The following is a 16,562-nucleotide window of genomic DNA, read 5'->3' on the forward strand; positions in this document are numbered from 1 at the left end:
AAGTGTGGATGTTAAGTTCTGCTAGATGGTGTTATTAAAAGTCTCAGCTGAAACCACCACAGGGCTGAACACTGACAAGTTAATACATCAAAGAAAAAAAAAGCCAGCTGAAAATAACTGACATGGAAGCCAGTTCCTGTTCCACTTGGTCTAGTTTTTTTCTGTTTGCTGCCAGCAGAGAAGAAAGCTGTGTTTTTGTGCCCTTCCACCCCATAAACCTGACTGAGATGCAAATGAGGAAACACTGACATGGATATACAGCAAAAAACTGTTGTAAATCACAAAGAAACAAACCAATAATAGATTAAATAAGCTGCTAGTTAGTAGTCAGTCAAAGGTTTTAAACAGCTTTTGACATCACGACAACTGTTTACACCTGTGAAGCCAATTACTCTTTCAAATTTGACAGGATTTTATCAGTCACACAGCGTATGTGGGACCATTTTTACATTTGGTCCCAATCAAACATAGTTGAGGTACAGTTCATATCAACCTACATTACCAGAACTTACATTTGGCCTACTTATAAATAGCCTGCTGGGCACCAGAACCAAACAGGCACTTAGTCATGAACTGTCAATGTAATCCACCATGAAACACAGCTGTTGAGCTCTAATGCTAATCAACAACATGAGTGGGAGTGGCAGCAGTTTTTAGATCCTGTAGTTTTCCACTAACTGCAAAATCCTAATGGATGATGGGAATCTACTGGTCTCGAATCAGATGCATTGTCGACAATGCTGTTTTAGACTATACATATGTAAACTTAAAATATGTTCAGATTTATTTGAGTGAATTAAAACTGTTGTACCCCCCTTAAACCTCTTCCTTTATATCTACAGTGTTTCATTCTGCTGGCTCAGATGGGAGCTCTGGCTGGACAGATTCAGGCTCGCAATTAATATAGGAACTAATATAAAAATTAATATAATAATGTACTACAAAATATCCTTTTAAAAAACATTTCGTTTCATTTATTCTTTTCACTCTCTGTAAAGATTTGAGTAGAAGTGAGAATGGAGCCTGACGTTATTTGATAACTTTTCGTCTTTGTGTTTTCGAAATTTATTTCTAAAGCTGGGAATAGGAGGGGGAAAACAACACGAGAAGCTAAACCATTACGCTTTTGTATACAATATCATATATATTTATCAACCACATCAGTTTGATACCGTGTTAACTAAGATAAATGAGTGCACAGACCGTGTGTATTTTGCCTATGCGTGTGCATGTGTGCAAGATATAGTGAATAAAGGAGCCCAATTGATTCTCTACATAGTAGTAAAATAATGGCAATACCACACAGTATTGTGGCATTTGGAGGCACGATGATCTAAAGTAAGGTGAAAATATAATTAAGCGAGTGTTTCAGGCAAAATCAAATGAGGAGTACGAAGCGATATGGTAAACAAGAAGAAGAAGAAGAAGAAATTACTTCCTACTTCACGCATTGGCAGGTGCCATTTTTCTCCGCGCGACTGCCTGCTGTCGCACAACAAATACGCAACACAAGCGCCCGGGATCTACTGGGAAATGTAGTCTTTAATTAAATGGAAATTTCCAAGATATCTGTTCAGAGTAGTGAGTGGAAATTTACTCTGTTTCCCTCCCCCTGTAATACGCAGAGCCGTGTCTGCCTTTCAGGATGTTTTGTTGAAAGTCAACCATGCTAACAATATTCTCATCTGACTGCTGAGGCTGCTGACAGTTATTATTATGAGTGTTAGAATATCACTGTTATTATGACAATTGTGTTTATGTATTATGGTATTATTGTTATGTAGTGTAACTGATGTGGTGTGATATGTCCTTTTACGTTATGTGATGCTATATGATGATGATTACTAGTAGTGGTAGTTAAATACTGTCATTACAAGCCTGACAAACACACACAGGCTCAAATTAACTGGAAGGCTTCCATTGTCAGGCAGACCAGCACGCACACACACATACAGATGTAATGCAAAAGAACCAGCCAGTAAATAGCTGGCACAATATATTACACATTAAAGCAACATTAAGTGACACATGCACGTTAGCAAGTGGAAATACTTAGGGGCTGAATGTGAAGCCCCACACCTCACATGCGTATATACTCTTCAAGCAATGTTTTGCTGCCTGTTCAGAACTAGGGACATGCATTTTCTCCCATATTTCACACACACACACACACACACACACACACACACACACACACACACACACACACACACACATATTCTTTTTTTTGAGAGAGACATGGTTGAACCTTGAAACAGCAGCTTTATGTTTGAACCTCTTACAATCATGGTACAATAGTTACTATATAATAAGTGCTGGAGGTGGTAGGTTTCCCCCTGTTGCTCTAAAATGACAACCATTTCCTCCTGATCACTAGCCTGCTTTCTTTCCAATGAATAACTTAATCTGTGCCAGATCACTTGTAAAACAAAAACATGTGTTGTTGCATAAGTAAAGTATGCAAGACTCTGTATCTTATGTGGGCATTATTATTGGCATGCAGGATGAAATTCCATTCAAGAAGAAAAATGAAAGCACTGAAAAAGTCCAAATAAAAACTTTACTATTATTCAAAGAGGCAGCATTTGGCAGTTTCTAGATTATTACTGATTGCAAGCTTCAACCTAAAATCTGATTAGAAGCTAGTCAGTTAAACTTCTTAATCAGTCAAAGCAGGGGGTTCTAGGAGTTTCCATGATTTGCAACAGCTTAGAGACATTACAAGCTCTGTTATTTCTGGTCAATTAGCTACCTTGACATCTATTTGTGGTTGCATATTGGAGATTATTTGATCAGCTTTAGTTTTTTTTTCCCCTAGTAGTGTAAGGAGTGGTAATGGGCTGATAAAAAAAAAGTTTGATACCACTCTTGATACCAATCACCAGTGTACACAAATGTCATCTTCATTTTCTGTAAAGTATTATAATACTTACTACATAGTAATGACTTAATCCAACTTTGGTACAATTTATAGGCGCAGCTTATTTGTTATTTTAAGTTAACAGACGCTAGAAACAAAGTGCTCTTCTGCAGCTGAAACACGCTGGGGAAAGGTGGGTGTGTTTAATGGCGACTGGCTTCCCGTTTTGAAAGACAGATGCAACTGTGACAGTTAACAGTAACATACGCGCCCCTTCGCATTCTTTAAGCTGCCAGGTCAATGCCAGAGTCCGAGGTAATAACGTGGGGTAACTGTGTAGTAGGTACCCAAACACGTCACGGGTGTCCTACACGTGCGGGGCGTGGAATTTAACTGGTGCCTATAAGGACTTGAGGCAGTATTGTCGGAGGCGTACGACGGGTCAAGACACCGAGAAGATAAGGGGGCTGCTAACGTCTAATCAGCTCATTGACAAGTGCGGTACGAGGAAAAGGCTACCGTGAGGGAGACCGGGGGGGCGACAGGTCTACCAGGACGGAGCCGCTACTTCTTCTTCCTCATCATCCACATCTCTCCCCGGTGGGGGCGCGGAGTGTCGTATTAGCATCTCTAACGCGTTTGCTAACGTTAGCAAGCAAGGTACATGTTAAGTGTTCGTTTGTGCTTTTAAACGGAGGAGCCGGTGAGTCAGCGTGTGGCAGCCTACCTGAGCACTCGAATGACTTTTTGTTCATTTAAGATATTTGTAATTTGTCAGCGTTAAAGCCGTTAAGCTGTGTTTCCGTTAATGTCAGTCACTGTATCGTTGATTGTCTCTCAGATGTCTCTGGCCTATATATTAACACTGACGTCAGCCTGGCAGAAATGCAATTCAAATACCTGAGTAACATTATAAATCAATGCCTGTGCCGTTCAGCATCTTTATACGAATCCCGTAGCGCATTTAAGATGGCTAATAATGAGAAATACAAGCTCCTTGAAGATGCGCAGCTTTTGCTGTCGGATTAATGAATGACTGTTCTAGAAATTTCCTGCCGCCCGATAGGTGCATGCCTGGTCGTGGTCTGGTGTCGCCTATCCTTTGTATTCACAAAGGCAGTCTCAAGCTGTCAGCCACATCTGCCCAGTATTTAAAGCGACGTTATTCTGCACACCAACTATCCATTATGGCACTGCTCCATCGTGCTGTCAGCTGGTCTTACCTGCAGCTCAATTCAGCCTGGATTTTTTTTTTTATTATATTCGTTATTTTAAGAGAAACAAAGGTAGAGCATTTAAGTCTCCTTTTAAGCTGTGTGGATTTGTGCAAGTGTACTGCCTGAATTTCCTCTCAGCTGTAGAATGTAAGTTGGTCAACTAAGTTTGGCTTTAATTGTTTTTGGCAATACTTCATGGACTTTGTTATGCCTCAAGGTTTAGTTAATAGACTTCATTCATGTGTCTCATGAATATCAGTGATGCTTTGCCTTGGCAGCTCTTTTCATTCTTTAATACCTTGGATAGACTCTCACAGTAAACTATCTTACAGCAGCACTCCAATTTCATCACCACTAGTGGAAGTTAATTATGGGCTTGAGTTGTAGGAAGGGGAAGAATAACATAATTACACCTGTTTTGTTTTTATTTATTTTTTGTTTCTTTATTTAACACAATTAAATGAATTAGCTTGGTCTAAAGTTAGTGACCCTGTGGCAGTGGCAGCACCATATTATTTTGGCAGCTGTCTGGGTGAGGGCTGTATAAGTAGATCATAGGCATATTGGGGTGGTAGTGATTATGTTTGAATCAAATAAAAATGTATGCATTTATATTGCTGTATTTCAGAGCCAGGCTCTACTGGCCGGCTTGTAGAGACATGCACATTGATGATGAGACGGTAAAATGGAAACAAAGACTTCTTTTATAGAGAAAGATGGTTATGCATAAAGCCCAGTTGTGAAGGCGTGGGGTTATTTTCTACCATGCATGGCAGGCTGAAACCTCAAGAGAGGCCAGACTTACAAAAGTGTGTGTGTGTGTGTGAGAGAGAGAGAGGGAGTTTGTGTGTCATTAACAGAAAACAGATGTGCTTACACATCACCATGTATATTACCATTTGGTGACATAGGGATTTAATTTGATCTCTCAGTATTACCTACCTCTTAAGCGTCTTGAATTTGAATTATTTAGCATATTGTTCAGTATGTAGCATACAACTAAATATAAGTTGTTTTCCCTTCTAGACTGAGCTAATTTGGGGTTTTTCCAATTTCTAGGCAAGGGTTTAGGTTTGTAAATGTCAGTGTAACTGCAGTAGGTGTGTGTGTATGGAGTATGGTATTGCAGAATTTTAAAAGGGCATTTTAATCTGGTTATGTTTTTGTGTGATTGGGTAATGTCCTCTTGGCTTCTGCGTCCCTCTATTCTTTATTTATTCATTGCCTAAACCATAAAATGGAATGTCACAATTTTGTGCCAGCACAGACTAGCTGTCTTTGGCATTTTTCAGAAAATGCTTGAGAGTCTGCAGGCATGTTTGTAATTTTGCAAGAAATTCAAAATGAAGTAAGTCAGGCCACTTATTAGGTTACACGTTGTTCCTCCTTGACTCTTCTTGATTTCTTACATAATGTTATTAAGCTTTCTTTGAAGTGTTTTTTACACTGGCACAGCTAGAGTCCTTTGTGTTAAAGATTTAGGAGGAAAGTCATAGGCAAGCTAGACCCAAGGACTGGCTCTGGAAAAATACTGCAGCTGCAAAACCGAATTCATTAAAATCAGCAATCTTATTAATCTTCATGTTGTTTACAAAGTGATATGCCACATTTCAACCTTTCTTTTGTTGGTGATTTTGATGATTTTGTGTCATGAATTGTGATATGATGTTCAGTTTGACTCCATTAAATTTTATACATCACTGTATGTTTCTGTCCTCTTTTCACACAACCTGTTTGTAAACTTTGAATCATTCGTGTTCGCTGTTTTTCCCTCTCAAATCAAGACTCTAATGAAGTGTTTTTCTTTGTCTTTGCTGTCTTGCAGGAATGTTAACTCTAGGCTTTTCTAGACCAGAGGCCTACAACATCCTCCTCTAAATCTAGAACGACCTCAGTGCCGGTGGATAACCCCCTCCGAAGCACACCTAGTGAATTTGATCTGACGGTGGATACTACAGCTTCCATCCAGACAGCAAACCAAAGCAGAGCATTTCCATAGCTCCTTTTTTTATTAATTAAATCCATAACCTTGGCTATTATATTTCTGTTTTTTGAAAGGATTCCTTTAGCTGTGAACTTTATCTCCTGTAAAAATGGGTCCTGGAATGGAAGCAGCGGACATAGCTGTGGTAGCGCTATATTTTGTCCTGGTGCTTGTCATTGGGTTTTTTGCCATGTGGAAAGCCAATCGCAGCACTGTGAGTGGTTACTTTCTGGCTGGACGCTCAATGACGTGGATAGTGATAGGTGCATCACTCTTCGTGAGCAACATTGGCAGTGAACATTTCATAGGCCTGGCTGGATCAGGAGCAGCAAGTGGCTTTGCTGTTGGAGCATGGGAATTTAATGCACTTCTACTTCTGCAGCTGCTTGGCTGGGTGTTTATCCCTGTGTATATCCACTCAGGAGTCTACACCATGCCCGAGTACCTGTCGAAGCGCTACGGTGGCAACAGGCTAAAGGTTTACTTTGCTTTCTTGTCTGTGTTACTTTACATTTTTACCAAGCTATCTGTGGACCTGTATGCTGGAGCTCTCTTTATTCAGGAGTCCCTAGGGTGGAACCTTTATCTGTCTATCGTCCTGCTCATCAGTATGACTGCACTACTCACTGTCACTGGTGGACTGGTGGCAGTGCTGTACACGGATGCCCTTCAGGCAGTGTTGATGATTGGTGGAGCCCTAACCTTAACCATCATCAGCCTAGTGAAAGTTGGTGGGCTAGAGGGAGTCAGAACTAAGTACATGCAGGCAGTTCCCAATGTTTCTGCTATAATGGCTACTGGAAATTTCACCTATTCTCCCTCCTGTCGCATTCAGCCTAAACCAAACTCACTTCACGTCCTTCGAGGTCCTCTAGATGAAGACATTCCTTGGCCAGGCTTCATTCTTGGCCAGACCCCTGCATCTATTTGGTACTGGTGTGCAGACCAGGTCATCGTTCAGAGAGTACTAGCAGCAAAGAACATTGCTCACGCCAAGTGCTCAACACTCATGGCAGGGTTTCTGAAAATCCTGCCCATGTTTGTCATAGTCATTCCAGGAATGATCTCCCGCATTATGTTTGCAGACGAGATTGTCTGCATTGGGCCGGAGCATTGCATGGCTGTGTGTGGTTCTCAGGCTGGCTGCTCAAACATTGCCTACCCACGCCTGGTCATGGCCGTGATGCCTGTGGGACTCAGGGGTCTGATGATGGCGGTCATGATCGCCGCCCTGATGAGCGATCTTGACTCAATCTTCAACAGCGCAAGCACCATCTTCACCTTGGACATCTACCAAACTGTTCGGAAGAAGGCAAGGCAACGCGAGTTGCTGATCGTGGGCCGCATGTTTGTTGTGCTCATGGTGGCCATCAGCATTGCTTGGGTCCCTGTTATCATTGAAATGCAAGGTGGACAGACATACCTGTACATCCAGGAAGTTGCTGGCTACCTCACTCCGCCAATCGCTGCCCTCTTCCTTCTAGGCGTCTTCTGGAAACGGTGTAACGAGACAGGTGCATTTTGGGGAGGCATGACAGGTTTCACACTAGGTACCATACGACTGATCTTAGCTTTTATCTACCGCCAGCCTCGCTGTGACCAGCCAGATGATAGGCCTGCCTTCATCGTTCATGTTCATTACATGTATTTTGCTGCTGGGCTGTTCTGGATTTCAGGGCTGGTAGCGGTGGTGGTCAGCCTCTGCACCTCTCCACCAGATGAGGAGCAGGTTCGCACCACCACAGTCTGGGGGCTCCGCCACATTGAAACGGTTCCTGCAAAGGATCGAGAGGAAATGTACAGACTGACTGACAAGCACCATTGTAATGGCGAGGGAAGCCTCCATAAAGAGATGCCCCCAGATGTCAGAAAAGAGAGGTGTTTGGATGAGGTGGATGTCAGACTCCTCGTCCCATCCACTGACCATGACCCAGCAACCCCTAGTACAGAAACATCACCTGCAACCACCCCTGCAGAACGATTTGGTAATGGAAGGATGGAGGTGATCAGAGCAGAGGAAGGCTGCCATGGGAATGGGGAGAGTAGCAGGTGTATGCGTTTACTGCACTGGTTTTGTGGATATAAGGAGGGATCACAGACCGCACAGCAAAAGATGGTGCACGAGGATGCAAGAGTGATTGCGGAGATGCTGTACGAGCCACCTAGAGTTAAACTTGTCCTCAACTTGGGTCTGTTATGTGTGTGCTCTGTGGGCATCTTCATGTTTGTTTATTTTTCACTGTAGTTGAACCCTGCACTGAACTAATAGGGACTGGTGTTGGGGTTTTAGTTAAGGTGGATGGTATGTGTGAGGGTTGGGGGCTGTTGCAAACAGTTGAATTTTCAGAGATTTGAGAAGTTCTGTCTGTAATATTTACAGTTGTCTTTTGTAGCTCTCTAACAGGGATCCAAGCTTATTCTAATCATTTTTTTTTAAATGATTAAAGCTTCTCCACAAGAAAAATAAACTATACTCCTTTATGACTATGAAGCTTATTTGGCACTGGTGTGTCCATTTTGTATAGTGCTTGTTGTTAATTCTTCATTCGGAATAGCTACTGGGATTTTTAGAATTGTAGTACACTAAAGTGAATTTAATATTTGCCTTATTTGACATATGCACTTGTCTTTCTTTTTTGTATGGTGAAAAAAATGTGATTAAAGCTTTTTCCCCACCCTTGTTGACAGTGACTGTAGGCTTAGTTGCTAGTGTAGCATACATATGTCTAGTAACTCAAAAAAATGTTTTAGGTTATAGGCAATGAGAGTTTTGTACAAGTTTCTGCTGCAGAACATTATGATTATTACAACATTTATATCAGTAGAATTTCAAGTATGCTATTACTATTTAATTTTATTGTGCCCTGGACAGTAATTTTAAGGTTGTCAACACATTTCCTGAAAAAGGTTGAATTATTTTGCTGTAGAGAGTATAATATTCAATCCTCTCTTTCATGAGGGGATCATTATGACATTAATAAAACAAAAGTTAATATTAAATGCTAAGAAGCGTTGCATGTGACCAATAAGTTTGTGGTTATAATTATATTCACTTGTTTGATTTAGCCTACCGGAGGTATTGCATCGAAAATCATTTTGTCAAGCTTACAGTTAATACCTGGTATTTAGAATATGTACATATTTTGCAGCACAGAAAATGGAGCGAACAAGCACAAGAAGAAATTGTTAACTTTTCTTGTTTTACATGGGAGGAGAAGAAAAAAGCCAAACTTAATATTGTGTGGTACTTATTGTTTTTGATTGGCTGTTCCGTGTATTGTCACTGATGACCAAATTCCAGTCACATCTGGAGCTGTACTAGTATTTTTAAATGGTTTAAATATTGCGTCTACTGTCTCTCTTTTTTTTTTCTTGTGGCTTTATTCTGTGTTACATGTCAATACCAACATACAGCTTTTAATGCACAACTATGATAACAAAAGCCACAAGTACCAATGCTCATGATTCTGTATCAGTTTGCATTTATGCATATCTCTTTTTGTGTTTCACATTGTTGAAAAGTGTGTCACGTCTGTTGCATTATGTTAACATTGTGAACAATATAATACAGGGCTCACTGGATCACTGAGAGTATACATTTCTTCTATAGTAAGCTATCTATTGTGTATCTACTGTGTGTCAATGTACCTTTAGTATACAGCAATGCTGAAATGTCATTTAATCTTGTTTGAAGTGCATATTTTATAAACCTTCTACCAAATGTGTCTTAATGTTCAATGCAAAAGTGAAAAAAACACTAAAAAAAAACAGAGACAAGGAAAACAAAAAAAAGCGTTCAGTTTTACATCCTGAAAATGTCTGTGCAGTCAATACCACATTTGTTTAAAGCCATGTAATAAATCAGCTTTGTCATATAGTACATTTTCACTCAACTGCTTATCAGTAGAAAAATGTAATGCAAAACAGAAATGACATTTCAGATCTTTGCTGCAGGATTAGCACATCACTGGATGAGTTTACTCATGACATTATCAAGGGTAATTCAACCAGGTAAATAAAATTACTAGCCTTCTGGATCATGCTCAATTTCCACAGTGTAAGGTGTCCAGATATGACATAACACCCACCCACCATCAGAAAACAAACAAACAAACAAACAAAAAAAAAAAACCCCAAAAATAAAAAAAAATGCTGTTTATGTTGTATTTTGTAATTTGGGCACAGTGGTGTATGACCTCAGTCCGAAAAGTTAGCACGATAATGTGACAGGCCAATCTTTATCAATGTCAAGCATAAATGATGCATAACATATGGAGGATTGATAAGTGATGATTGCTGTATGGGAAAGAGCTTTAAAAACCTTTTTCTTTCTTTCTATGAGAGTATATATTGTTATTTTTATGGATTTTATTTTTAGAGACTGAAAATAAAGTGTGGAGACAAAAAAACTAAACAAAATGTGTACTCATTCTTTATGTTGTGACAGAAAAAAAACTGGGCGGTTCAGTTGGAGAATAAACACTGATCAGCTATAACATTGAAACCAGTTGCCTGTGTACTTTTTTTTGTTTTTTAAGTCAGTTTTGCTCAACACTGGTATTAATTTTAGTCATTAGTCATTTTAATGTGCTTATAACTTCTTGTAAATTCAGGTGATTTGCTGACTTGTGGTGTATTGCGATACCAGAAACATTCTTTATTGAAGCATCTGTTTTCAGGAAACAGCTGAGTGACTTTAATTCAAACCAGATTCGCTGTGGACTCAGCTTTGCAATTTATCTAGTGGTTATGTTGTTACTGACAGTCACTTTACAACTTCTGATTAACTGCATTGTTTGTCAGTGATATTTTGCAACTTGTTCCTGTACGTAGCGATTGAGATGTTGTTTTCAGTGCTCAAAGGAATTCATTCTGGGTTTGGATATTAACAAAATTACCTTCCCACTCAGCCTGCTCTGTATATTTGGGGCCTTTCTGTTATTGCTGACCAGGATTACATAAACCCCAGCAAGGCCCTATTAATCTGCTCAGAGCCTGAAAGGATTGGGCGATTCCAGGCTTCTTTACACAAGATTCAACCAATCAAAAGGCCAGGATCAGTGGCACAAATCTCCACTCCTTACCATGCATCCATTTACCCCGTTGACCAAACCTTCCACCTCTGTAACTTTCCATAACGATGCATTACGTGTGTTTTGATGCATTTCTGCATCAAAACACACATTCAACATGAGGCTAAACTGCAAAATGCAAACCCAAGCAGTGTCATATTTTTTCATATGGTTAGGTAATGTTTTGACTAATGCTTTTTAAGAGTGACAAAATCAACACTGTTGAATTAATCTCTTTTAGTCAGAGAGTGGCATTTAGAGGCCATGATCTGTGTTCCCATTTAGACAGTGACTCATATCAGCGATGTCCCATGACTCTCCATAGCAACAAGTTAATACGTTGCATGCACACTTCAAAGGCAACTGTGAGTGGGTAGCAGTAGGGAACAAACTGAGAAAATTACCTGCCTTTCCTGACAGACTTTTAGAAGGTGCCTTGACCAAAGCTTGTAAATAAATAACTTTATAAGTCATTTACCAAATGAAAACCTCTCTCTTAGTGTCACCTGAAAGCCTGACCTTCAGTTTGTCACTCGATCCAAGGAGGAGCATGTTTGGCTCATGGCAGCGTGATGTTGAGCTGCGCAGGAAGATGTGATTATTATTCATGCATCATTCACTCAACCATAAGTGTGAATGACTATGAATGTTTCATGTGTGGGTGACCTGAGCTAGATGGTTCTTTGAGCTAAATGCTAACTAACTACAGTTGAGAACAATGGGATAGTCATTTCTCGTCATATCTAATCATAAACCAAAGTTTTGCTTGATTGGCTGACCAAAAGCCATCCGAGCCATCTGAGCAATGCCATTGCTTTTGACACGAGAACATTTTGTTGCAAATACTTCTATGCTTTTATCTAAGTGCAACTTTGAATACAGGGCTAATCATGGAGAATTTTATATTGTGGTTTTGCTTGAGTAAATTATCTGAATATGCCACAACATATTTATTTGAATTGTACTGAATGGGTAGCTGTCATGTAGTAGCATTTATCAAACGCATACACTACCTGTACCTTTGTTTCCCTTCTAACTATATTAAAACTGCAGGCCAGGACTTCATCTCTGTTGTGTCAGTGTTGTTTTACATCATTGCTGTAAACACACACTTTGAGTTTGACAGTGCTGTAATTCAAATCTAGTAGCAATTTTCTTTGTCATATATCATTCCAGCTCCCTAACACATTTTGCTAACTCCTCCACCAGCCACCAGTCGAATCCTACCCTCCCTCTTTCCCATGAGGAAACTAATGATATTGTCCTTGTGGAAAAGTACTGGCATCCAGGCCATGCTTTGTTCATTGTCTATTTTGGACAGTGAAAACACAAACAATAGTCTGAAACAAATGCTCCAAATGGTTTCACAGCATTGGAATGATGATATTATTAGATGGGATGAATCAGGCTACATGAATTACAACATATCAATAGCTATGTATTTAAAATAAATAAATATATTATAATATGTTATTAAATCTTGAATTGGTTAGGTTTTGGAAAAAATTGTGGTTTGGGGTAACATAAGTTCTTCAGTTAAGAATCTTCATGGTTAGAATAATGAACACACAGTTAATGTTGTGAAAGGTCATGGATTAAAGAAACAACAATGATGATTAGTTTCAAGTGGGGAACTAACAGTGGTCTCCGTTATCAAAGTCCTGTGTTTTGTGAACCCATCCATCCACCCCCACCTCCTCTCTGTATGGATTTTGTGAGTCTTTATGCAGCATCACCTGACTTCTTTCTTTTCTCTCTTAAAGAGTGGTTGCCTGATAATAAAATGTAACTATGGGTCATAATAAGCTGCTTGCACAGGTGATCTGCAGGCTCGGTTTTCAGGGGAGGACAGTCTCCTGTAACACCTGGTTCTCCTGCTACACCTGTTCTCCTTGTCTCTAAGACTACCCACCTGTCTGCCCACCACACCATTCTACTTAGCCTGCCAGCCAGTTCAAATCTTACTCACCTAGTCATTGCCTGCCTAGGCACCTCCCGAATTTCTTCCCCCCTCACTCCAGCCAAACTCCAGCCAGCTGCGATGCCAGCCTCACATCATCACAGCTTGTCTTAAAATAAAGCCTTGTGTTACACTACTTGCTTGTCTGTATCTGGGTTCAGCTGGCATTTGGGTTCAGCTTTGCATTCCCACACAGATGGCTGCCAATCTTTGGCTTATGCATGAAATGCAGATGATGTCCTCAAAAGCTCCAGGGCCTCAGCACTTTGCATTTTGGGAAAATCATTACAGATTAAAGCGAACAGTGAATACTGAATGTTTGGTTTCAGATATTCCTATTAACTACTAATTATCTGACAAATATCATTGCAATTAAAGTCCTGTATCATGGTGGAAATGAAAGTGATGGACTTGATTTCTGATGAGCCTGCCGTTTCTGTTGGTGTGTTGTAGCAAAATAGATGTGTGTTCCAATCGCTGCTAATGACTTTTTGGGATTTTCTGACCCCAGCCAAGGGACCTCTGGGTCTTCATCCATCATGAAACTTTAAAAACATCACTCTTGTTCATTCTTATTGGGTTGGCAACGGAAGCAGCCATGTAGGGAATGTGGTGTGCCCTTTCAAATATACAGCAAACACATAGTCATTGCATTCCTGTCATTCCCCATGCACAGCCCCGATTAAACTATGGCGGCATGCCTGGGATTCTGGCATTTATCCATGGAATAGGCCTTCAATGGCAAAGGGAAATATTTACCTCCTTTAGTAATAACAGCAGGAAGAATAGTGTCTAGGGCCGTGACATGATGAATGTGAATCAATGAGGCATACGCCAGTGAAGCCTTTTCCTGTCTTTCTAGGTAAAACTGACCACTGACAACAACATTCTTTATCGGTGACAAATCAACAGCTTGGCAGTCAAATGTGAAAATATGAACTGTTGATAAGGAGTTTGCTGATGTGGAAACAGAAAGTTACTGATATGATGAAAGAGCCGGTTTTACATGTAAAGAAGCAAACCTTATCAACAGGTTCTCATTCTTGTGAGTCATAATGTAAGAAGACAACAACAATCTTTATCAGTCAGTCGCGTGTTCCTATAATAGAACAGGACTATGAACTCACTGTCACAGCTTCCAGAAAATAGGTGAGAGGTGGAAAAATGTAACACTGGAGTGAGGGAGACAGGGACAGCTCCACTTGAAAGTTGAATTTGTAATGTTTCAAGCCCTCTAGTGCTCTAGTGTACCCCCTACAGGGAGTGAACTCAATTCTCCCTCCATCATTTTCTGGATTTTTTGTAGTAGAGAAGTGTCATAATATAGGAAATTGGTGTTTTGCTTGCACCGTGGTAGTGGCACTATAATTAAAAGTTCAGATTACGCTTATTAGTGATCTTGGTCAGGTCCAAAATGATAACATTTGACCTGGTGAAGATCTTAATATTAACAATGATCATTTTATCATTAACAAACCGAACTGAACAAAATGATCTGAAGCAACAAAGTCTTTCATAATTTAACTCTCTACTGTATTGTTGTCTACCACATTGTCATAGTCTAACCTTTTTACTCTACACACATCTTTAATAATTTAATGACCAAGATCAGCAGTTCCGCCTAATGTGACCTATCCTTGTAGCAGTATTTGAAATGTTGATTGAAAGACTTAAAAACTTATGTTATTAGTTTTAACAAAACAAACATATAGCATCTTTGTTACTCAGCTATCGTGCATTTGGCTGTGGGCCCATGTTTTGTGCCTTTAGCATGGGTCAAGGGATTTGCAGAGGCGGAGCATGAAAAAAAATTCCATTCTAAGCACAACTAAGCCAGTTAAAATCAGCAAACAAGTGGTACTACAAATACCAAGAAGTGTTTTGTTTTGAGCCAAGTTGTAGTCAACACATAAAGTCACTGTGGTAAATCACAAAACGGCCTCTCATGGTATCACAGTGAGTCCTTTGTTGTTTTGAACATGCATAACAGATTCATCTAGGATTGTCAATTCAAAGCAGTCATGTCAAATGAATCTTCATTTACAGCTTCCAGACCAAGCAACAGTAATGCAACCTTCGCTGTGACTTGATGAAAACAGTGTGTCTTAAACATGTAACTTTCACAGTATCTCTGGGTGTCCATCATGGCCATGGTCTCAAGTCTAACCCTAACCCTAAATCTGACCTGAACACCTGAATCTGTATTCACTGTTGCCCTTGTTAGGCTAGAGCTCAAGCATATTTACCCTCTCAGCAGCTCAGTGAGATAACAGGAGTGATCATCATCTGCAACTGGAAGAGGGAGTGGTAACAGAGGCAAGAAGCCTCATGTGAATGTGTGGAAAAGTACTGCTGTACGTTTGCCCATGGTCAAACAAAACAGAAGGGAGAGAGATTCCCAACCAAAGCAAGCCACTACATGACAAACTGGATTGGTGAAATCATTCGTTTAGAATGTTATTATCTTTAAGCTGTTAGTTCCTGGAAGACAAGTTGTTTCTCAGTACATGTAAACGTGGATTTTTGGCCAGGTGGATAACTTTTGGCATGTACACTCACTCCTGTGCTTTATGAATGGAACAGCCTCAGTGTGTCTCATGCACACACATATGCACATGAACACTAACGTGATAGAACATGCTTTGTATTAGTGTGTGCATAAGTTAGTAAGTACGATATGTCATGTCTGTGCTTCTGTGTACTTCTATCCTTGTGACGACCAGGACATTTTGGGAAAGTAAGGACATTTTGGCCTGTCCTCACTTTCTGATACACTGATACACCGTCAAAGGGCTGTTTGAGAGCTAAAGCTTGGTTTAAGGATTCAGGTTGGAGTTGGGCTTAGTTTAGGGTTCGAGTATGGGTTGGGTGTAAGCATTTAGTTATGACGCTTAAGGTTAGGGTAATGGGTGAGGGAATGCATTTCGTGAATGAGTGTCCTCACAAAGGTAGAAGTAAATGTTTGTGTGTGTGCGCGCGTGAATCTGCATTTCAGACTTTATGTAACATTGGAGCCAAGCAGGGGGTTTATGGTTCACTGGCTCCAGTGGCAATGCCCTCTCTTACATATGCCAGTCTTGCCTTGGGGTTTCCGCTGCCTGTCCTGTCCATCTCTGACACCTGATGTTTAATCCAACCAAGCTTGTGATAAAGTCAGATGGCCGTTGGTTAATTCAGTCATCACTTTGCTGTGCTTAGCTTGTTTACACCCAGGGGAAGCTGTACTTCACAACATTTATGGCGTACTTTGAATCTGCTCATTTGAATCATACGAAGCATAGCGTCAGTTCAGGGTAGACCACGGAACTGGTGCATGTATCATCTGTTTGGCATCAGCTATTGCAATACATTTCACAATAATTGACTCATTCACAGCTGTGTGACTTGTAACAATATAAGTCATATTCATACAGGTGTACAGCGTGAACATTATTACGTTGCACTTATTGCTGTTGCTTTGCTGATAACA

At 40.2% G+C, this 16,562-nt stretch overlaps 1 protein-coding gene across 2 annotated transcripts; it reads left to right on the plus strand.

The window, feature by feature from the left end:
- The first annotated feature begins 3,123 nt into the window (after nt 1-3,123).
- On the plus strand, nt 3,124-10,237 carry slc5a3b (solute carrier family 5 member 3b). 2 transcript variants are annotated; one of them, XM_041057936.1, is made up of 2 exons: nt 3,124-4,224; nt 5,903-10,237. In XM_041057936.1, the coding sequence occupies exon 2, from the start codon at nt 6,171-6,173 to the stop codon at nt 8,304-8,306; it is 2,136 nt and encodes a 711-aa protein (XP_040913870.1). In that variant the 5' UTR covers nt 3,124-4,224; nt 5,903-6,170; the 3' UTR covers nt 8,307-10,237. The 2 variants fall into 2 exon arrangements, with proteins under 2 accessions (XP_040913870.1, XP_040913869.1); XM_041057935.1 differs by having other exon boundaries at nt 3,124-3,520.
- Nucleotides 10,238-16,562: the final 6,325 nt, after the last annotated feature.

This window comes from Toxotes jaculatrix, chromosome 15 (assembly GCF_017976425.1).
Source record: "Toxotes jaculatrix isolate fToxJac2 chromosome 15, fToxJac2.pri, whole genome shotgun sequence".
NCBI lineage: Eukaryota > Metazoa > Chordata > Actinopteri > Toxotidae > Toxotes > Toxotes jaculatrix.